Source organism: Mytilus galloprovincialis, chromosome 6 (assembly GCF_965363235.1).
Source record: "Mytilus galloprovincialis chromosome 6, xbMytGall1.hap1.1, whole genome shotgun sequence".
NCBI classification, from domain to species: domain Eukaryota; kingdom Metazoa; phylum Mollusca; class Bivalvia; order Mytilida; family Mytilidae; genus Mytilus; species Mytilus galloprovincialis.
In genome coordinates, this window is record NC_134843.1 from 96,362,653 (window position 1) to 96,386,967 (window position 24,315).

At 33.5% G+C, this 24,315-nt stretch overlaps 2 protein-coding genes across 4 annotated transcripts in view; one reads left to right on the forward strand and one right to left on the reverse strand.

Moving 5' to 3' along the window:
* LOC143080841 (centromere protein L-like) overlaps positions 1–3,987 on the reverse strand; it is a 20,890-nt gene extending 16,903 nt beyond the window's left edge. The window contains exon 1 of one of the 2 annotated variants that reach the window (XM_076256908.1): positions 3,720–3,987. The gene's annotated coding sequence lies outside the window, so the exon portion shown is untranslated. Of the gene's footprint in view, positions 1–3,704 lie in introns of both variants that reach the window. The other variant, XM_076256909.1, reaches the window with a different exon arrangement.
* LOC143080840 (RNA polymerase II subunit A C-terminal domain phosphatase-like) lies at positions 3,905–23,820 on the forward strand. 2 transcript variants are annotated; one of them, XM_076256906.1, is made up of 6 exons: positions 3,905–4,173; positions 9,586–9,669; positions 13,738–13,828; positions 19,706–19,831; positions 20,550–20,797; positions 21,878–23,820. In XM_076256906.1, exons 1-6 carry the CDS (start codon positions 3,968–3,970, stop codon positions 23,751–23,753), a joined length of 2,631 nt encoding a protein of 876 aa, XP_076113021.1. In that variant the 5' UTR covers positions 3,905–3,967; the 3' UTR covers positions 23,754–23,820. The 2 variants fall into 2 exon arrangements, with proteins under 2 accessions (XP_076113021.1, XP_076113022.1); XM_076256907.1 differs by lacking the exon at positions 3,905–4,173 and having other exon boundaries at positions 9,586–9,680.
* Positions 23,821–24,315: the final 495 nt, after the last annotated feature.

Genomic DNA, 24,315 nt, shown 5'->3' on the forward strand with positions numbered 1-24,315 from the left:
GATCAGCTGAATTATCTATTGTGGAGAATCTTACAAATTAATGTACATGTAGGCTGCAGTCACAGAAATAAGTATTATAAGAACATCTAAACCAGTGACAACTCTACAACAGATTTATCCATCGGATCACCAGAAAACAAATTCTGTATATATAATTTGTCTAAATAACAGCCCAACAATATTAGATCTTTAAATTTTTTGGAGGCAATTTTTTGTTCTTCCCTGGATTGAATTCAAACTCATGCTACCAAGACATTGAGGCACTAAATCGCCTTGCACAATGTCTGGCACGCTAGACTATGCAACCACCTAGGCTAGGAAAAAAATCAAGCTTCCTGTGGCCAGTTGTTACTTTCCTCATCAGTTTTTATCTAGAGTCAGTCTTCACGCTGAACCACAGGCCCAGCAACCCAGGCTTGTAAAATTGCTTCCTGGCCTGTAAAGATCATATGATATACAAAACACCAGTATCTAACCAAAATGTTCCAAAATTTGAGCTCTGGGGCCTGTAGATTTAAAAGTTTATTGTGAAACTGTATATTTTCGTAACACAATATGAATTGTATTATATATGTTTATAAATTTTATTACAATATATGAGGTGGATAGTAAAAAAATGTGCCTTTGACGTAACAAATATTTAAACATTTAGTTTACAGATGATAAATGCTATATAAAACAATTATGTTGATTGGTATTTTTCATGACTATAATTCGCATAATTTAGCCATAATTGACAGAGACATACACTGCAGAGAAGCAGCAAATGCCAATTTTAAAGTCTTATTTGAGATCTAGAGCTTAACCAATTAAAAAAAAAAGCAGCTTATTCAAATTTTTTTTCATCATGTTTTTTAATTCCCACATTTGTGCAGAACGCAGAAATATACTTCCTTCTTCCGGTCTTGTTGTCAGGAGACTTTGAGTAGTCTAGCCAGGGCTCACACTACTTCAGATTTTAAAGAGAAGTGCTCATTCGCATGGTGCGCTACAATGTCTAGATTTTATTATAGTATAAAAGGCAGGGCTCACGCTACCAGGCGACTTGGGCGAAGAAGTCGCCTTTCCGACCGTCACATCGCTTTCCCCAACCCCCAAAAGCGAAAACAAGTCTCCCTGTTCTTGACGATACTCGCTTTCAGTCGCTTTCGTCATCGGACATTTTCAATTTTTACCAAGTTGATGAAACATCAATTTTTTATTGATAATTAAAGAAATTCAGACACAAACGATTCATTATCTTTAGAAAAGAGGTTGAAGCATTGTCTTTGCAGTATGTAGCAGGTTATTTGATAAAAATACAACTTTTTATCACTTCGTGCATTTCCGCAAGTTCCGGTGCTTGTTACTCGAAAACGTTCATCAACCTAAATTTCGGTAGCAAAATAAGTTTGTTACTTCATTTAAACGTGATAAAGTTTGCCTCCGGTAAATGTTAATCCATTTATTGCATTAAAAACGTCATATTCCTTTCCAAATAACTTGTCAAACATCGTTTATTTTTGTAAATTTTCTTTCATTCCTCCGCCATTGACCGATTTCTAAACTACGAATCTCAACCGGACCAGCTATGACCGAAATCCGTACTTTTACAATAATTACTACGGACACACGGATGGAACAGCTGACAGAAGAATATTGATCCCAAAGGGGGAAATTACGCATTCCACATGCATTAAGAGACTTTTGGTTACATCTAATTGATTGGTGTATATAAATCCCTATATTTTTTATGGATTGTTTTAAACTATTGATTAAAGTTGCTTAACTCTGAGATTATTATATACTAATATCAATATATTAAGCCCAGCTTAATAATTTTTATATTTTTTATGAGAAACACTGAATTTCATACACAAGATTCTGGCTTCAGACCCCATGCCAAAAAAAATTTGACCTTGCTACGCTCAGCAAATATATTTGGCCTCACTATTAAAAGAGGCTAGTTATGGCCCTGAAATCTTTGCCTATGATATGAATTAACGTTACCTGATGCATTGGGTTTCTTTATTTTTAATACATTGTCATTGAAGAGGGGGGATAGGACCTTTATCGGGACTCCGGGATCGGGTGTTTTTAAGCTCGGGATTTCGGGATTGACCCTTTCGGGATCTGGGAATAGTTTTTTTCGGATTTCGGGACATCGGGATTTACTTTATTTAAAATCGGAATTCGTTTTTTTAAGTCTGGGATTTCGGGATCAGGACCCTCCCTATCCCCCCTCATTGAACATGACGTCATAACTTAAATAATGCTATAAGTAAAATCCCTAACAACAGACTCAAAATCGGAAACCTTATGTTATTTCCGTTTCTTTTGTTTAACAAATATTTCAGTTACAAAAAAAAATAATTCATACAGACTTCGTCCCCATTCACAGGTAATGCCTGCCTCTTATCATAATAACACCATTTTTAAAATTTGTTATGAAGTACAAATATATTTATGCCATCATAATCACATATTCTGTGCATGCAACAGTTCCTCATATCGAACCATATGAAGCTGATGGTGTGTATCTGAGGAATATACAGGAGACTCTGTTCAGTATGACCCCAAGTATTTAATTTCGTATCAAAACAACTCCCCCTTTTTATAAAAAAAAAATGAACAAAAAGTATATCCTACCGTAGTCTAAAATCGTTCATCTTGTCGGTTCGTTAGGTATTTGTGTTTGAACTTAACACACGGGGAAACTCCGCATTGACGTCACTACGCTACTTCCGGCGTAGAAAAACAATGTAGAATACGTTTTTTCTAAACTTTTGAATAAAAAAACATTTCTGAAGGTAAGTTTTCATTGTTGTTCTCAATTATTGCTAAAAAATGCCAAATTTCTAATGCCCGTTTCAATCCCGACTTCCGAATGTCTAAAAACATTCTAGAACTTCACAAAATCCCACTTCCGGCCTCCATTGCTTTGTGTACATTCCATTCAGCGTCATCAATCTTGTGGCAGGCAATACAGGTCAAGCAAATCGTATTTTTAGGAATTTTAAAATGACATGCTCCTTACGTCTTTCGCGATTTTCCCGCGAAAAAAGCCCAACCAAAATGAAAGGAAAACTAATTGAAAAAACGATGCCCATGCCATAATTTTGTACAGGAATATAGAGTAGGTTAATGAAAAATAATTTACATTTATTTTTCATAGAATTTTCTTTTTATTCATTTTAAAGAGATCGATATTCTGACCATCATGACTGTAGATAAATATTCATACAGAATTCCACTGATGTCAAAAGGGATGGCAAAAAAAGAGTTTTTCTGTTGAATAAAACCCAAAATTATTGCAAACTATTTTGAAGCAATATCCCACAAAGAAATAGCGTAATTGCCGTAGACTGGAAAATCCCCTAATTGACAGTAGAGCAATTTGATTGGGTACAACGAATTGACATCACGTGATTTTGACGCCATTGAAATTTAAATGTAAACAAACAAGGTCAGAAGGTTCAGTATGGGACAGCATCGTACATTTAGTTACTGACAAATAATTATGAGTTACCAAGCTTGACAATGCATGGTAATAAAAAATGAAAGCTAAGTGTACAGAAAAAATAAGAAAAAAATAGCCTTAGGATAACGACTTATCATTACACCTGGATATTTTCTGTCTAAGGGCTTTTGGTTACAGTCCTGGCTCTGTTTGTTTTACATGTTTTAAATGAACTTAGTGTGTGTTAGAAATCAATTTTGATTACGTTAAAAACTCATACAAGATCTATCAATAAATTCTGTTGACATTCCTTCGGTTGGTCGTTCGAAAAAAGCGCCATGGGCAGAATAAGTGTCAGTAACTTCTGATTGGTTAAATTTACGTTATACCCTACTTAAATATCCTCTTGGTATCTAAAATGATACATTTTGTTTTCAAAATGAAATTTTATTTAAATCTTTCCTATATTTGTTGAATACACTCTATCTTTTTTAAGTTTTGCACTTAAATTTGCTGCGAGGTGTCAATATGGAAGCGGCCATGAAGTCAGTTCGCGCTCCAAATAAAAATATTCGAATCACAAAATGGAAAGTAAAACCAGGACACAAAGTCAATCAAGGAGCCATACTGTGCATTTATGAAACTGATGATGCAAAAGGTCTGAAGATAAAAGCCAATGAAGTTGGCACTATCTGTGAAATTATGGGTCAGGAAGGTGACAGAAAACCGCCAGGGTAAACAAATACTGAAATAGTGAAAAATACGGAAGCAAGACAAATCGCCCCACTTATGAAAAAATCGTCTAAACACTAATTAACCAACTACCACTGATGAATAAGAATTGAATCCATTTAAATCTACTGCCAACTCGCCCCACTTTAGTCCAAATAATGATGTCTTTTTAGTGGAAGAAGACGTCAAGTCTTCTGAAGACTTAAGGGGCTGACCATTGGCATTGAGTCTCCGTATGCCGCATTCATTTCGTGTATTACAATTTCAAAACAACTTAGATTCCTGACACCGATTTTTACACATGATTAGGCATCTGAATCATTTAATTTGTAAATTATGATTGTAAAACAATCACTATCGTAAATATGACCCTTTTATTTATGTAAATTATTAGATTTCATCTCATCCACATGAACGTTATTTGTTTACTTGTAACAGGATGTTTTAACTGTAGATATTTGTATTACGCATGCGTGAATTTGGTATCGGGACAACTCGCCCTGTTTACAAGTTCGCCCTTGAAGTTACGAATTTGCAATCCTGCAGACAAGAAGATTTTGTTTTTATATAAATAAAAAGGATATATAAAGTGTTGTCTTTATTCATGGTTTTCCTTTGTCATGTGAATTAGATGCCCTTCGTAACATACATGTGAACCTCCCGTTTAGGAGAAAAAACTCCCGTGTATGAAATTTTTCAGACGCCATATTTGATCATTTCTTACTACTGTACGGGTGTAATTGACACCTGTGTTAAATTTTACCTGAACATCAAAGAAGATGTATAATTATATGGCTTCACTTGACAGCTTGGGTGTCAAACATACTGGTAATCAACGATGTTTACCTCCGGCTAACTGCCGTTGTGTTATCAAAACGATGTGTATTGGGAATATTGAAATACTTTTTTGTTACTTCCCTTTGTTTTATCCTGTTTTCAGTTATTTTGCTTTTAAAAATGTAAATTGTAAAAAGACTATAAATGATTAATATTTTAATCAAATAATCATAAAAGGATGTTGATTAAATGAATTTAAATGATTTTGGACAAATAAAAAAATTAAAATTTATAAATTATTTTAGCAATCTAGACCTCCTTTCAAGGATTAAATTGAAGTTTATATTATAATTTTGTTTACAACAGAATGTTTTTCTAATTAATTTACGATGTTGCAAATATGCATGTGGAGCTTATTTCTTTCTTATTTGTCTATACATTTACAAATGATAAGGGGATGAAGACATGAACAAAAATATATACAGATAAGATATATAAATATAATGATTCATTTGCTAGCAGTGAACAATCATTTGTCAAAAACAAAACAAAACAAAACAAGAAACAGATTCTTCTTATTATTTTATTTTATTCAAATAGAGAGGCAATAATGGAACTATAAACATTACAATTTGATTGAAATTTGAAGAAAAAACACAATTTCTACATCATTTGGTTACATTTATGACAAAATTTATGTCGATAAAAAAACATGATGTTTTGACCATTCAGTACTTAACCCTTTCCTCCATAATGACGCTTTTTGACGCCACCCCCTTTACTCCATAATGACGCCTTTTGACGCCTGTGTAGTACCTCAGTTGAAACACTTTGACTACAAAGTGTCTGCAGTAGACTGAATAAAATTTGTATCCAATATGAAAAGGAATATCATAGGAATATTCTACTTAAATTTATTTAATGAAATATTTGTTTTTTGCAATGCATTTTTATACTTTAAAGCCTATTTTCAGCATTTTAGTGAAAAATTCTATTTTGTGTTCATTTTTTACAGTGGGTTGTGATGATCTTCCAGTTAGGTTACCCTCATTTGGAGTGTTGTTCCCAACCTGTTAAAGGTCCATCTTTGTGCATAATTCAAAATTGGAAATTTCAACAAGCATCTAATATTTTAATCTGGAAAATAAACCCTGGTCTGCTAGCTTCATGTATATTTTTTCTACCGATTTAATATATAGCTAGAATCATGCAAACAGACTTAAGGAAAAGGCATGTAAGTTCATCATACAAATATGACACTTTTTCTAGACAATCCAGATCTTGCAAAATACGTCGCTAAAAATTGTAACCTTTAAAATTGTTGTGCAGTAAAAACCCATATGGGAACTTTCAAAAGTTGGCAGGTATGTAACAAGTCTTACTATTTTTATGCTCCATTTATGGGCAATATGTTTTCTAGTCTGTCCGTCCGTCCTGCTTCTGGTTATAAAGTTTATGGTCGAGGTAGTTTTTGATGAAGTTGAAATCCAATCAACTTGAAACTTAGTACACATGTGTTCCTCTTGATATGATCTTCTTAATTACTGCCAAATTAAAGATTTTACCTAATTTTCATAGTCAACTGAACATAGAAAATGATTGTACGGATGGGAAATCCATGTACTTATGACCTTTTCTTGTTTGAAGAAAAAAAATACATTTTAACGATAATGGAACAAAGCAGCCTGGGTAAGTGGGGCTGCTTTTATGGTAATTCAAGTTACCTTTTATTCACCTTCTTCCACTTCAGAGCTATCAGCTCTTTGATTTTATGACGTCTTGCAAGGCTATTTTTAAAAAAATCTGTGACGCCTTCCAACGCCTAATAACATGTTCGTCCTAGGTCTGTTTGCTCTGAGTTTGTTCGCCCATAGAGTCCGTTTGCCCTACTAATATGAGGCAGGCATTACCTGTGAATGGGGACGAAGTCTGTATTAATTTTTTTCCTATTCAAACATGTTGATAAAAGAAACGGAAATATCGTAACGTTTCCGATTTTGGTTCTATTGTTAGGGATTTTAGTTGTGACGTTATTTAGATTATGACTTCATATGCAATGTAAGCAAAGAAACGCTATCATCAGGTAACGTTTTTTCATATCAAGGAATTATTAAAAATGAAATTGGTATTGCGCGTTCCTTCCTATTTTATACTAGACTGATAAATATATATTTTACTCAAAGTTTCATACAAACGAGACCGGAAAAAGAAAGTACATTGTACATTTCTGCGCATGTCCGGGATTTCAAAAATCTCAAAACATGACATAAAAAAAATTGAACGATTTTGAGTTCATTAGTACAATGAAAAATTCGGGAAATTTTCCCTGAATTTTTTTTTTTATTGAATTTTCTACTGTTATTGGGGACTTCGTCCCCATATTAAAATATTAATATTCAGGGCATTGAAGTTGAATAAACTTGTTCAGATATTTCTATGGTATGCATGTATATATCATGTATATTCTTGAAATTTATGGAAACCTTGAAGTATTTAAAAGTTTATACCTTCTTTAGGATCATTAATTGTTCAATGACAACAAAATTCGGATCACTGATTATTGTGATACTTGTCTTTTGATGGATTATTAATAAAAAATCGTTTCGTTTTAATAAAATATTCAGCTTGAAATTAATAAAAACAATGATGTACGAACTGTTAATTATGAAACGGATTTACAATTAAGTTCATTTATTTATACTCTAATTAGATATAGGAAGATGTGGTGTGAGTGCCAATGAGACAACTCTCCATCCAAATAACAATTTAAAAAAGTAAACCATTATAAGTCAATGTACAGCCTTCAACACAGAGCCTTGGCTCACACCGAACAACAAGCTATAAAGGGCCCCAAACTAAGCATACTTTCGTGATTGACTAAATACAATTATTTTGTTAACAAATATCAATAAAGATAAATACATTGTATTCCACTATTGTACTCTGCAAATCAAAGGGAAAATGATAAATTGATCGCAGTAATATAAATATTCTGTCAATTTTTCAACAATCTTTTACATATTTTGTTCAAATACTATAAATATTGCGACTAGACAACAATTAGAAAGGAAAAAAAATCAGGGCGAATGGACCCTAGGCAAACGGGTATCAGGGCGAATGGACCCTAGGCGAACAGGTACTAGGGCGAACATGAGTCAGGGTGAACGGACCCGGATTCTAAAATTTTGGCATCATAATACAAAATATCTGACGCAAATGTAAAAGTGAGTGTTGTATGACATCAATATTTCTACTGGGACAGATTCTGAGGTCAACTGGGATTAGCGAAAGGTTTACATGTGTTTAATTTACTCCTGTCAACTCCCCCACCTATCAAAAATTGTTCAATTTACTCCTGTCATTGCTTCACTCTTGTTTACCAACCCACTTATAAATTGATAAAATCTAATGATTACAGTTGAGTATCACTCAGGAGTACCTAGTAATGAATAAAAATAAAAGTCATTTTCCTGTTAGAATCTTGTTGCTTTCTTAAGCTAAAAAAATTTTTTATAGAGTACCTCACAGGAAGTTGAATATTAATCAATTTTTGTGTTTATTTGTCATTTAAAGTTCATCCGAACAGAGGAAGGCTATGAACGAATATACAGAAACCATTACAAAGTGCCCTACTGGAAAATCGCCCACACCTAATTGCCCAACTTTTTCACCATCTTTGGTCATCAGGTGCAAAAAGCGTAAATTTTGACAATTTTTCTACCTTTATCTTGACCCTGAAGACCAAGGAATGCTTGTGGTATAGATACCAGCTGTAGCCTGCATATAGAGTGGACCCCAGTTTACAAATTGACTCGACCAGTTGTTAGGTGGGAGTGTGGGAGTGAATATGATCTTGGTTCAGCATTCTAAAGAATATGGAATTTCACGATTTTTTTCAATTTTTTACTTCAAATGGACCTGAAACCAGAAGTAGTCTTTTCCTATATGCGTAGTTCAATGACAATAATAATTACGATCATCGTCAGATCAAAAGTCTTATGCCTGCGGGTTTGCACTATTTTTGCAAGTTTTAGGCCTCTGAACTTCCTGTGAAGCCTACTCCTCGAGAAAATCAAATTTCATCTGATTTCAATTTTTCTAGTCTGTATTTGTGCTTAAAATGCAATTTATACAGGCGAAACATGACTATAGATAGCCTCAGGTTGATGGAACATGCATAACTTTCGAAATATGTATCATAAAGCTGACTTCTAAAACGTCATTGAGACCAAATAACGGTGGTTTGGATACGCCCATCATATGACTGGCACATCATGGTAAGGGTTAAATGTGTTTTTTTTTTGCAATTTGCCAATGGGGTGAGTTGTATGGCTGCATGTTTGTTTTAAAGAAACTGAAAGTTAACTCATACCACTGTAAACTTCACAATAAGACAACTTGTGCTATGGTCAACTTGAACCATAAAAAAGGGACCAATATTAAGACTTTTATAAATACATAATCCCTCTCAGGATTTTGTCTGGATTGATTTTCTGATTTGGCCCCTTCAGAATCACTCATCTTCACAACAAAAATTTGGAACTCTCCCCACGTACAAATGTACAAATAGTGACTTCAAACATCATTTATAATCAATGTTATTATTAATTCTTTTTTTCTTTTTTGCTATAATAAAGGTCAGTTCTAGTGACGATTGAACCATGCAGACATCCTACAGTAATGAAAGATATGTGTGCAGAATGTGGAGCTGACCTCAGAGAGTAAGTACAAGGTATCAAATAACAAATTTCTATCTGCCCTTATTTACATTTGTCAAGAAATGGTTTCCGTTCTCTAACTTTCGTTGTAATTTAAATTCCATGTTTTCTTTTGATGTCCTTATGAAATAATTTGCTTAAAAAGTGTTGAGGGAAAACCAAGGTATAGCATCTGCAATTTGATGTTGTAAATTACTTTGGTAACTAATTATGAAGCTGAACTAGAAAGGAATTTCAATCTGTTCTTACATTTTTGTCGAGCCTTCGACTTTAGTCGAAAAAGCGAGACTAAGCGATCCTACATTCCATCAGCGGCGGCGTCCACATATATTAACTCTATGGTTAAAAGTTTTTGAAATTTTAATAACTTTCTTAAACTATACTGGATTTCTACCAAACTTGGACAGAAGCTTGTTTATGATCATAAGATAGTATCCAAAAGTAAATTTTGTAAAAAAATAAATCCATTTTTTCCGTATTTTACTTTAAATAGACTTAGTTTTTCTGCGTGGAAACATTACATTCACTCTGTGGTTACAGTTTTTAAAATTTTAATAACTTTCTTAAACTATCCTGGGTTTGTACCAAACTTGGACAGAAGCTTATTTATGATCATAAGATAGTTGTGTGGAATAAACTAAATAAGTCGTATATGTACTTTGCGTTGTGTTTACTTTGCGTATAATATTTACAATGGCGAAGCCCATACAAGGTCTAAGAAACGTCACAAACATGTGAACGTAAATACGGGAAACGTAACGTTATAACTTCGAACTATTCTCAACATACTGGGGCCCGCAAAGTGTATTTATGTACAAAACAATAGAATATTACTTTAAATGTTCATCAATAAAGAAAAAAAGAAATTTTTACACTTGCAGGAATTACTGTCTCTTCAAAACACAAAAATAGGAATTTGAATTAAACTTTAACGAGTCCATGATTTTATTCTTTCCTTTGCACGAATTGATGCCTTCCGCAAGGTCAATATTCTTGTCGGTATTTCTTCGTTGTTTGGTTCTTCCACATATTCATCAGATAGTGTTACTTCGTTTATTTCTTCTTGACGGGGTGATGCGGGATATAATGTACAATACCTTTACTAATATCGGGATCCTTAACCTTCTCAATAAATCCTCGGCGTTCTTGATTCTTGATTATCTGTCCATATACCTTAAGCATTTCGGGATCTTGACTTAATTTTCGAATGACGTTTTCAGTTTTTCGTTTCGTAACGAAGAAGTTTGTAGGCAAGGGTTCGTGATCTGGTTTCCATGACAACTTTGCTATGCACTTGTTTTCTCGGAATTCAATTGCTGACTTTTGATTTGTTTCCATATAGTCTACCGTTTCAACATCTGTGGTATTGCTATCTACTCCTAACGACTCTAATTCCCAAAATCTTTCTAAATTCAACTCCTCTGGTTTGTGCGATGTCAATATGTTGTACATACCTACATTACTCTGTTGACGATAAGACGTCGGAATTGGACCAGACAACAAATAACCAAGTTTGGATTTTACGGCGGTTGGACCATTTTCTCTTAATATTGTATCCTCTACGAAATCCCAATAGAAATCAGCTCCGATGAGCAAGGATATTTCAAAAGAAGAGTTGTCTTCTGTAAACGGATGAGCTAAACGTAATCCTTTCAGGTACTTGAATTCTCGTATACCATTACCGATGTAATTGCTTAACGGGCTGGCGATGTTCGGTACTACTAGAACCTCAACTGGAATTTTCGTTCTATTTATCGACTCTACGTATACGCGTGCTCTTGACAAATGACGGACTTTGCTGTCGGTACTTTCAAATGCCGATAAATGTATGGTTTCTGTTCCTAGTATTTCTAAATCTATTTTCGACGCTAAGTCCTCGGTAACAAAAGAGCGCTGTGCTCCTTCATCAAACAAAATGTGCGTATCAACATATCGATTTCCCCCAACTGGTGCAACGGCTGTTTTTAGAAGCACGTTCGAACGGGATTTTTCTTCAGACGAATGAAAACTTGCGGCGATCAATGTATTTTCGCTATCATCAACTACGGCATTTACTGACGTTTGCTTATCATTAGTACATGTATTTTCATGGCAGAGACTTGTGTGGTGCTTTTTATGGCACTGGCGGCAGCGAAATTTCGATTTACAATCTACGGAACGGTGTGATCCTAAGCAGTTAAAACATAACTTCTTTTCTTTGACGATTGATAGGCGTGTGACGTTATCTGTAACATTTGGGCATTTTGCAGGGTCATGTAAATTCTGGCAGAATATGCAAGGTTTTTGTCGAATATTTTGTGTTTGTCTCTCACGGTTATCGAATGTAACTACTTTACTCGGTTCACATTTTCTATTAACGCATGTCAAAAACGATGCGGTCATTGCGGTAGGCTGCATTGAATCCATAAACGACGACGAACGTTGTCCAGCTTCAATTATAGTGATTTCTTTCAAAATTCCACGTCTCAAATCAATCAATTCCCAATTATCGGAACCGTTTTCACGAGCTAAGTGTTGTCGTATTTCTGACGGAAGCTTGTTCAGTATTATCGGAATAAGTAATGCACCATACGATTCTCCGGAGCGGCCTAACGATTCAAGACCTCTTATATATGCCTCTAACTTGTCGTAATAAACACGTAGGCTGAGTAGGTTGTTTTGTGGTGCTCTAAGTTCGATCAAAGCTTGCATATAAGCATTTGTAATCTTATGCGATTGTCCGAAACGCTCCTTTAAAAGTTTAATAGCTTCCATGTAATTTGAGTTTGTGAGCGGTAACCCGTCAATAGTTCTTGCAGCATCATTAACAAGTTGGGATTTTAAATAACTAAATTTCTGTACGTCTGTGAGTGTTACATTGTAATGGATGGAAGATTCAAAAGAGTCCCAAAATGTTTGCCAAGTCAGAATTTCTCCGTTAAACATGGGTAGTGTAAGTTTCGGCAAATGGTGATTTTGGTTGTTAGGTTGCTGAACGGGATACATTTGTGTTGTGTACGGAACAGAACTGTGTTGATTAATGTTTTCAAAAGTGTGAGAAGGTAATGCGTGATCATGCGGTGGGATATCATTATCAGTACATAATTTGTTTGCGAATGTTTTCCGTAAATGTCGTATTTTGGTGTTCAAAAAGAATTTGTACTCATCTGCATTTAGAATTTCTTCCTCGATGTCCTCCTCCTTTAAAGAATTCATAATATCTTCGTCCAATGCACTAATAATTTTCTGTTTTTGAATTAATGTTTCTAAAAGTTCAGCACTTTCTTCATTGTCCAAGTTTGAATCATCTTCTGTTTTCCGTAAAAGTCTCTTTACTGCACTTTTGTGACCAGCTCTGACTGCTTTTGGCTTGCTGTCCATCTTATCCAATGGTCACGGCACCATAAATGTGTGGAATAAACTAAATAAGTCGTATATGTACTTTGCGTTGTGTTTACTTTGCGTATAATATTTACAATGGCGAAGCCCATACAAGGTCTAAGAAACGTCACAAACATGTGAACGTAAATACGGGAAACGTAACGTTATAACTTCGAACTATTCTCAACAATAGTATCCATAAGTAAATTTTGTTAAAAAATAAATCCATTTTTCCGTATTTTACTTTTAAATGGACTAAAGATTTTCTTCCAGTTAACATTACATACAGTCTGCAGTTAAAGTTTTTAAAACATTTATTAGATTCATAAACTATTCTGGATTTTTACCAAACTTGGACAGAAGCTTCTCACAATCAAAAGATAGTATCAAGAGGAATATTTTTATTGATTTTTTCCTCATTTTTGTTGAGCTTGCGATTTACAGCAAAAGTAGGCGAGACACTTGGTTCCGCGGAACCCTTACAATTTTTTGGTATATTATTTGTTCCAAAATAGCAAACTGATAATTTGGAAAATGCAACCAGATAAATAATTTTGTTTTTATATATTAGTCTCGAAAGGTAGACTTCTTAGGTAAATATCAATTTTTTTGTTTTTTGCATGCAAAAGAAACAACTGATTTCAAAAAGTGAAACAATACTTCCATATTAATACTTATACATGCATGTATCAGTATAATTATTTTGTACAGAGAGGCAGGGATGGCAGGAGAAAGAAAGGAACCAGTAACAGCCACAGTTGCCATGGTTCACAGTATACCAGAGCTGATCATCAGTGAAGAGGTATTTAAAAATATCTTTTTTGTGTTCATGTTACAATTAGTTAAATTTTCCTGAAGTGCAATTGCTTTGTTCCTAAAAATCTAGGTCTTGGTTAGATGATTATTTTTTAGCTCACCTGGCGTAAAAGGCCAAGTGAGCTTTTCTCATCACTTGGCGTCCGGCGTCGTCGTTAACTTTTACAAAAATCTTCTCCTCTGAAACTGCTGGGCCAAATTAAACCAAACTTAAGCCATAATCATCATTGGGGTATCTAGTTTAAAAAATGTGTCCGGTGACCCGACCAACCATCCAAGATGGCCGCCATGGCTAAAAATAGAACATAGGGGTAAAATGCAGTTTTTGGCTTATCTATCTGCCTTGAAATTTTCAGTCAAATTGGACAACCCGTTGTTGGGTTGTTGCCCCTGAATTAGTAATTTTAAGGAAATTTTGCAGTTTTTGCTTATCATCTTGAATATTATTATAGATAGAGATAAACTGTAAACAGCAATAATGTTCAGCAAAGTAAGATCCACTAATAAGTTAAATGACCAAAATTGTCAGTTGACCCATTAAGGAGTTATTGCCCTTTATAGTCAATTTTTAACCATTTTTCTAAAATTTTAGTATTCTTTTAAAAAATATTCTCCTCTGAAACTACTAGCCAAATTTAACCAAACTTGGCCAAAATCATCATAAGGGTATCTCGTTTTAAAAATGTGTGGCTTGACCCTGCCAACCAACCAAGAGGGCAGCCATGGCTAAAAATAGTACATAGGGGCAAAATGTAGATTTTGGATTATATCTCTGAAACCAAAGCATTTAGAGCAAATCTGACAGGGTAAAATTGTTCATCAGGTCAAGATCTATCTGCCCTGAAATTTTCAGACAAAACAGACAACCTGTTGTTGGGTTGCTGCCCCAGAATTAATAATTTTAAGGAAATTTTGCAGTTTTTGGTTATTATCTTGAATATTATAATAGATAGAGATAAACTGTAAACAGCAATAATGTTCAGCAAAGTAAGATCTACAAATAAGTCAAACATGACCAAAATTGTCAGTTTACCCCTTAAGGAGTTATTGCCCTTTATAATAATTTTTTAACAATTTTCATAAATTTTTGTAAATTTTTAGAATATATTTTCCACTGTAATTACTGGGCAAAGTTCATTATAGATAAAGATAATTGTAGCAAGAAGAATGTCCAGTAAAGTAAGATCTACAAACACATCATGATCACCAACACACAATTTTGTCATGAATTTATTTGTGTCCATTGTTTAATATGCACATAGACCAAGGTGAGCGACACAGGCTCTTGAGAGCCTCTAGTTTATTATTATGATATTGTATAAAATGGATGATTTGAAAACTCTTAATAAAAAGGTTTAGACAATGTAGTTGTTATTTATTCATTCAACCTTTTGTGCTGTCAACTTGAAATTATTATTAAGATTGTTGCTTGCCTAGTGATATATAAATCGTGCATTAATCCCATGTGCATCTGCTTCAATTTTTTGTTATAAAGTCCAGAAAAATTTGAATCCCAGTTTATGTGATGACTTTTTAATGACTGGTCAATTTAATGTTCATCATCACATGTCATAATTTTGTAAAATATTGACTGTCCAGGACATCATGGCAGCTGTAAGTTGAGAATCATGTGAAAGATTAAAAACCTGTATATAAATGAAAATATTTATCAATGACTTTTTAATTAATCGGTAAAGAGCTAATTTTATCATTTTTAATAAAGATATCTCCTTCATATTAACAAATTGGTCGTGAAAACCCACTGCTGATCACAAGCTGGCCATGTGTTGTACGTTTGCAATAAATTTATTCATGAAATGTCTTTCTAGCTTTTTAATTTTTAATCAAAGAAAATAAAACATCTTCCGTTCATTCCCACCCTTAACTTATTGAATAGTAAAATTGATCGCCTGTGATAAATAAAAACAAAACAAAACCGCAGCTGCTTATCGATGAATCAATGTTAATGTTATTTATTTTATACCAAACACCTGCTTTTAACATGCATGGTATAATTGTGTAATTTGCTGATGCTGATATACATGTTGGTATCACCTTTATCGTTCTTAAATAATGTGTAAGTTGTTTTGGCATTTTTATACAACCGCAAAAATTGAAAATCTTCTGGTCGTATATTGGTATCACGTTGGTGTCGTCATCTTCCGAAGACATTTGGTTTTCGCACTCTAACTTTAGTAAAAGTGAATAGAAATCTTTGAAATTTAAACACAAGGTTTATGACCATAATAGGAAGGTTGGGATTGATTTTGGGTGTTTTGGTCCCAACAGTTTAGGAATAAGAAGCCAAGAAGGGCCCAAATAAGCATTTTTCTTGGTTTTCTCACAATAACTTTAGTATAAGTAAACAGAAATCTATGAAATTTTAACATAGGTCTATTACCACAAAAGGAAGGTTGGGATTGATTTTGGGAGTTTAAGTCCCAACAGTTTAGGAATTAGGTGCCAAAAACAGGACCCAAATAAGCATTTTTCTTGGTTTTTGCACAATAACTTTAGTATAAGTTAATAGAAATCTATGAAATTTTAACACAAGGTTTATGACCACAAAAGGAAGGTTTGATTGATTTTGGGAGTTTTGGTCCCCATGAATTAGGGGCCAAAAGGGTCCAAAATTAAAGTTTGTTTGATGTCATCAAAAAATGAATTATTGTTTTTTTTTTTATCCTGTTTTCAAATTGGTCTACATTAAGATCAAAAGGGTCCAGAATTAAACTTAGCTTGATTTTAACAAAAATTGAATTCTTGTGGTTTTTAGCTCACCTGGCCTAAAAGGCCATGTGAGCTTTTCTCATCACTTGGCGTCCGACGTCGTCGTCGTCGTTAACAATTTTTCAAACATCTTCTCCTCTGAAACTACTGAATGGATTTGAATGAAACTTAACATGATTGTTCCTTAGTATATCCTGCACAAAATGTGCGCTTCGATTTTTGATCCGTCAAAAAACATGGCCGCCGTTACTTAAAATAGAACATAGGGGTCAAATGCAGTTTTTGGCTTATATCTCAAAAACGAAAGCATTTAGAGCAAATCTGACAAGGGGTAAACATGTTCATTAGGTCAAGATCTATCAGCCCTGAAATTGTCAGATGAATCAAACAAACCATTGTTGGGTTGCTGCCACTTAATTGGTAATTTTAAGGAAATTTTGCAGTTTTTGGTCATTATCTTGAATATTATTATAGATAAAGATAAACTGTAAACAGCAAAAAAGATCAGCAAAGTAAGATCTACAAATAAGTTAATATGACCAAAATTGTCAATTGACCCCTTAAGGGGTTATTGTCCTTTAATGACAATTTTTCACAATTTGTTCATCATATTTGCTAACTTTAAAAAATCTTCTCCTCTGAAACTACTGAATGGATTTGTTTAAAACTTAGCATGATTGTTCCTTAGATTATCCTGCACAATGTGTGTGCTTTGATTTTTGATCCGTCAAAATTGTCAATTGACCTCTTTAGGAGTTATTGCCCTTTAAAGACTTTTTTCACAATTTGTTCATCATGTTGACTTACTTTAAAAAATCTTCTCTTTTGAAACTGCTGTATCAATTTCAGCCAAACTTAGGCTAAATGAGTTTCAGAGTTTCAGAGTATCTAGTATAAATTTTATATTTCATTTCCTTGTATGTCAAGAAACATAGCTCCTATGGCTAAAATAGAACATAGGAGAAAATTATTTTTTTTTGCTTTTGAAGAAAATAGGACAATTCAAAGAACATTTAAATAAATTGAAAAGCCAAAATAATCATTGATGAGAGATTAAACCAAAAAAATTCAGGTGAGCGATTCAGGCTCTTGAGAGCCTCTTGTTTAATATGCTGAATCAAAACATGTACTTAGATTTTTGATTATGGGCCCAGTTTTCAAGTTGGTCCAAATAGGGGTCCAAAATTATTATATTAAGTATTGTGCAATAGCTAAAAAAATTTCAATTGCACAGTATTGTGCAATAGCAAGAAATCTTCAATTGCACAGTATTGTGCAATAGCAAGAAATTTTCAATTGCACAGTATTGCGCAATAGCAAGAAATCTTCAATTGCACAGTATTGTGCAATAGCAAGAAATCTTCAATTGCACAGGATTGTGCAATAGCAAGAAATATCTAATTGCACAATATTGCGCAATAGCAAGAACTTTTCAATTGCACAGTTTTGCGCAATAGCAAGAAATATTCAATTGCACAATATTGTCCCGTTTTCAGATTGGTCTACATTATGGTCCAAAGGGTCAAAAATTAAACTTTGTTTGATTTCAACAAAAATTGAATATATGGGGTTCTTCAATATGCTGAATCTAACCATGTATTTAGATTCTTAATATTTGGGCCCAGTTATCATATTGGTCCACATTGAGGTCTTAAGGGTCTAAAATTGAACGTTATTTGATTTTATCAAAAATTGAATTCTTGGGGTTCTATGATATGCTGATTCTAACCATGTATGTAGATTTTGGATATTGGACCATAATAGATAAATGTCCAATTTAAAATTTTTAAGTTTTTAAGTTTAAGTTCTTAGACCACATTCATTCTGTGTCATAAACCTATGTTGTGTCAACTATTTATTTTAATGGAACAACGTTTGTAACGTTTATTTTGATTGGATAACGTCACTTTCTTACATGGCATCAATTGACAATTGATGCTATGGGACGTACGTGCAAGCACAGACGGCATATGACAAATTTTAAATACATGTTTTAACGTTGTTTTCTGTCAGTTTCATTAGAATGGAGATAACAATATTGTATTTTAAGCTCCGACGGCATCAATTTGGGATTTGATGGTCGCAAATACCCAATTACTGTCTCCGCTAACGCTTCGCCAGTAAACTTAATTTGCAACCATCAAATCCCCAATTGATGCCGTCGGAGCTTAAAATACAATACAGTTATCTCCTAAATCACAATCCAAATTCAGAGCTGTATCAAGCTTAAATGTTGTGTCCATACTTGCCCTATATGTTCAGGGTTTGACCTCTGCAGTCGAATAAAGCTGCGCACTGCGGAACATCTGGTTTATTTTGATATCAATTTTGAAAAACATGTCTTTTGATGTCTAAAATTTTATAAATCTTCAGGTTAAACTGTGATCCATTATTACCTGTCTTTCGAAATAGTATTCATATGTTATTGTTTAAATTGAAACATTCATACTTGTTTTTGTGCTTTATTACAAATGTCTATTATCTGAATTTGCAAAATACTTGGTCTAACATTAAAAAAAAATCAATGTACAAAATTTTTTATCAACACAAAGTTGTCTCATGCCAATACAATTTCTATTTATTTTCTCCGGGCGCTTCTTTCTCTCCATCTCCCCCCCTCACTGGGCACTTTTTTTTCACTCTGGCGCTTATTAGTGGGACCCTTGTCATCTGCCATTTTTGTTTACCTGTGAGACTTGTAGAATTCAAGTTGTCTCCCTTTTACTGATTTTGATAGCGATTTGACTTTGCCATTAAGTCAGTCAGCCGGTGAGTTTTAGCGATTTTCAAAATTCTTTGACGACTTAAAACGTCATTTCGCCGGCAAGATTATGGCTATTAACTATTTTTTAGCTATTCATATATTTGTTAGCAAGGTTACAATATTTATCACTTGACACCAGTGGTCTGCCAGATGGGAACTTTTTCAAAAATATATTCTACAAATCTTACTAGACTAATCAGAACCAAAATGCATCATAGTTATCTGATGTGTCAAAATTAAAAAATCTACATTAAATATTCATGAATTTATCAGGTTCTAGATTGTCATTTTACAAACAACTAAATGAAGTTTCTTATTTATTGCAACACAGTGACATGTTTTAATTTTTTTAATTTAATTCATTTCCAGCAAGCAAAAGAAATTGGTAGAGAAGACGAAAACAGATTGTTAAAAACAAAGAAACTGGTTCTTTTGGTTGACCTTGATCAAACCTTGATACATACAACTAATGACAACATTCCAGCAAATCTTAAGGTAAAACAATTATTGCATGTTAAATAAACTTGCATGAGTAATTCTGTATGTGTTAAGAAAAATATGTCGTCAATAATAAAAAAAAATAAAAAAATATGAGAATAGTTTCTTTTGAAACTTATGAACCAGTTAGAACAAACTTACTTGTATATAATATATAACAGTGATTACAATTGTAAATCTGTTAACCTTTATATTATAAAAAATGGTTCAGCCCTAAAAGCCAAAAGGGGGCATGTAGCTGCCACTATCTAAAACACAGTAATTGTGGGCCTGTAGCTGCTACTATCTAAAACTCAGTAATTGTGGGCCTGTAGCTGCTACTATCTTAAACTCAGTAATTGTGGGCCTGTAGCTGCTACTATCTAAAACTCAGTAATTGTGGGCCTGTAGCTGCTACTATCTAAAACTCAGTAATTGTGGGCCTGTAGCTGCTACTATCTAAAACACAGTAATTGTGGGCCTGTAGCTGCTACTATCTAAAACTCAGTAATTGTGGGCCTGTAGCTGCTACTATCTAAAACTCAGTAATTGTGGTCCTGTAGCTGCTACTATCTAAAACTTAGTAATTGGCCAATTGCAAGGTCATCAACAGACATAATCATTTTCTGCCATTTAAACATGTTAAGCTTAAAAACTTTTATCGGACATATATGTGTCTTAAAATTGATTTAATATTTGATAGCATTGATATATATATACATGGCTTTACTTTCAGGGAGTATTTCATTATCAATTACGGCATGGTTATGGAAAGATGTGGTATCATACAAGAATAAGGCCAGGCACTCAACACTTTTTGGAAACCGTTTCTAAGATGTATGAGTTACACATATGTACTTTTGGTGTAAGAATGTATGCGCACACCATAGCCAGATTTCTGGACCCAGAAGAAAAGTACTTCTCTCACAGAATACTATCCAGAGATGAATGCTTTAATCCTAATTCTAAAACTGCTAATTTGAAGTAAGTTTCTCTTGAATGAAATAACTCATTGTGTTATTAATCCTTAGTCATATACCTTTACTCTTTTTATTTATATGTATCTGATGCTAGGCAAAGGGGTTATGTTACCCCTTTTTGTCCTTTCTTTTGTCCCATTTTCATATGACAGACAATGCTTTTAACAAAAACTTCCAGGGTGGAAGTTGGGCAGTGGTTCACTTACCGTTCCAGGGTTATGCCCCTGTATAACTTGGAAAATTTGTTTATTTAGGTATGTTGTAGAGCATTTTTTGTTTGAGTACATATTTGTTTCAGTAATGTTGCGGTGCATTTTGGTTTTTTTGGTACCAATTTGGTACAAATTTGCTTCATTTAGGTAATAAATTGTGGTGCATTGTTGTTTGGGTACAAGTATGTTTCAATAAGGTAAACAGTTGGGGTGCATATACCAGTAGTTGTTTGGGTAAATACACAATTTTCGAGAAAGTTTCTATGATCAAATATGTCAAAAAAAAGTTTCAATAAGTATTTTGTAAAATAAATAATCTCTTTTAGTATTGGGGTAATATTGGAAAAGAAAGGTGAATCAATGCATAACAAGATAACTGCACAAACATGACAAAAAAAAAAGCAAATAAAGAGGACTTTTATATCTATTTAAAATGAAGCGATGCTTTATAATTGCCAATGAGACAACTATCCAGCAAAGTTCAAATGAAGTGGATGAAAGCAGTTATTGACAAGAGCACAGCTTTCAACAATGAGAAAATTCATTCCGTAGTGGGTCATAAACTCTGACATGAAAATAGGAAACAAACCATTTGAGAAAACTTATGGCCTTATTTATAACAAAACAATTTACGAAAAAAACAAATATGACAGACATATAAATCAAAGACAAACACGCACTAAACTACATTTTGCTTAACTTGGAAATCTGATACTGCAAGCAAGATATAGTATCATATGGGCATATTTTGTTGTAAGTTATATTTTAATGTTTAATGTTGATTTCATTACAGAGCTTTGTTTCCATAGTGTCATATGGACATATTTTGTTGGTAGTTATATTTTAATGTTTTAATTTTAATTTCATTACAGAGCTTTATTTCCATGTGGTGATAAGATGGTTGCTATAATAGATGATAGAGAAGATGTTTGGAATTTTGCTCCAAATTTAATCCATGTCAAACCATACAGATTCTTTCAAGGAACTGCAGATATAAATGCACCACCTGGACTGACAAAAACTGAACATGACCAGGAACCAGTTCATCATAGGGTCAGAAGAGTTTCCAGGTCAAAGTCCATGGAAAAAGAAGATGAGATTGAGATTGATGATTCAGTGAAAAAGGGAGATAATTTACAAACAAAAAAGGATGAAGAAATTGAAAAGTCATGTGTTAAGGAGGATAATAAGGTCGTTGATAGTGCAAATAAAGATAAAAATAAAACCATTCCATCTGAAACATCAGAAACTAATCAAAAAGATGTAAATAAGAAATCAGGAAGTTACAATGAAAACAACAATAAAAATCTAGAAAACAAACAAGGAAAAACTGAAATTGACAATTCTGAACCTAAGATCAGTAATGATATAAAGCAAACAGAAAACAAGGAAAAGTGTGAAGAAGGAGAATCTTTGTCTGTTGTTAAAGAAATTGAAACAAATCCTAAAGTTCAAGATTTCAAGGCACCAAATTCGGACATGGAAATAGACAATAAAAAATCTGGCATTGAAAAAGGAATTGAAAATCCGGAAAAAACACAAATGGATGATAAAAATTCTTCAGTGAAATCAATGGATACAGATAAATCTGAAAGCGCTAATACAGATGATTCAAAAACTAACAATGAAAGTGTGGACAATTTAAAGGAAGAAGATGTGGAAATTGAATGGGATGATGAGGATGACTATTTGTTATATCTAGAGGAAATACTGACCAGAATTCACAAAACATTCTTTGAATTTAATGATCAATTAAAGTCAAAGAAAAACACAGAAGAAGTACCTGATCTCAAAAACATTATAAGTTACATCAAAATAAAAGTTCTCAATGGAGTAAATATTGTGTTCAGTGGGGTTTTCCCAACAAATATGCCTCCTGAAAAAAGCAGAGCTTATTTAGTAGCCAAAGCATTGGGAGCAAACATTCATACAAATATCATTCCTAATGATGGAGTTGAAAAAGGTGTGGCAACTACACATCTAGTGGCAGCAAAACTGGGAACAAACAAAGTCAGAATGGCTCTCAAATGTAAAACTGTGAAAATAGTCAATGCAAATTGGTTGTGGAGTTGTGCTGAACGGTACGAACATGTGGATGAAAGACTTTTCCCATTAGATAAAGAAACATCTAAGGAATCAAGAGATAGTCCTGATGTGTCGTATGAAAAAAGTAGAAAGAGGAAATCTGACCCAGATGACGTTTCTGATAAATCAAATTTAGAGAAACGTCTAAAAACTGGTGAAAATCAAGAATCAACTGAAGCTTCAACATCTCAACACAGAAGTAAGGATACAGAAATGACTGAAAATCAAAACCCTATGTTTTCAAAAACTTATAATCCATTGTTGGCATTTTCAGATGATGATCTTGCATGTATGGATAAAGAAGTTGAGGAAATTATGGATGACGATCCTGACAATAACTCGTCTGAAGATGACGATGAGAGAGATTCTAGAATGAGGCTGCATGTACTTAGTAGTGGAGAAAACGATTCTTCATCTCAAGATAGTCTCTCCGCTGATTTACCTAGAGGATGGAAAAAGAAAGATAGATCTGGATCAAGTGACAGTCCTGTTGTCTCTGAAAAGGATGAACCCCATGACATTGAAAGTGAGAATGACCTTGAACATTTTGAGAAGACAGTAGATGCCTTTGCACCTGATACGGACTCTGATGATAATGCATCCATAGGTTCTATGGATGATGAAATGGCAGCTGCAATTGAAAAAGAATTCCTAGAATTATGACAATGTACATAAAATGTCAGAAAATAATCTGATGTTATGTTAAATTATTAAATCTTGATAGATTGATTGATATTTTGTTTCTGATAAAAAGTTTATAGGTTTACCTCAAACCTTAAACAGTCTTTAGATCTAAGGATAGTTTAATTGATTGATTGATTGATTGATATATAGACAATTTTAATGATTGATTGATTGATTGATTGATTGATATATAGACAATTTTAATGATTGATTGATTGATTGATATATAGACAATTTTAATGATTGATTGATTGATCAAACAACAATTTTAATAATTGATTATATAAGGATAATTTTAATGATTGATTGAACTAAGGATAATTTGAATGATTGAATGTTGGTGTTTAATGTCACTTTAGTTTAAGAACTCTTGGCAATGTCATGGTAGCCAAATTTTCTTTGAGGTAGCTGTAGTACTTTGATTAAACAGCCAGGCTTGGCTACAAGTGGAAACCTAACAATCCTTGTCAATTAAGCTTTTGAGTGGAATTTCACCTATGTGAGCAGGGTTTAAACTTCTCAGAAAATTTGAATTCAAATT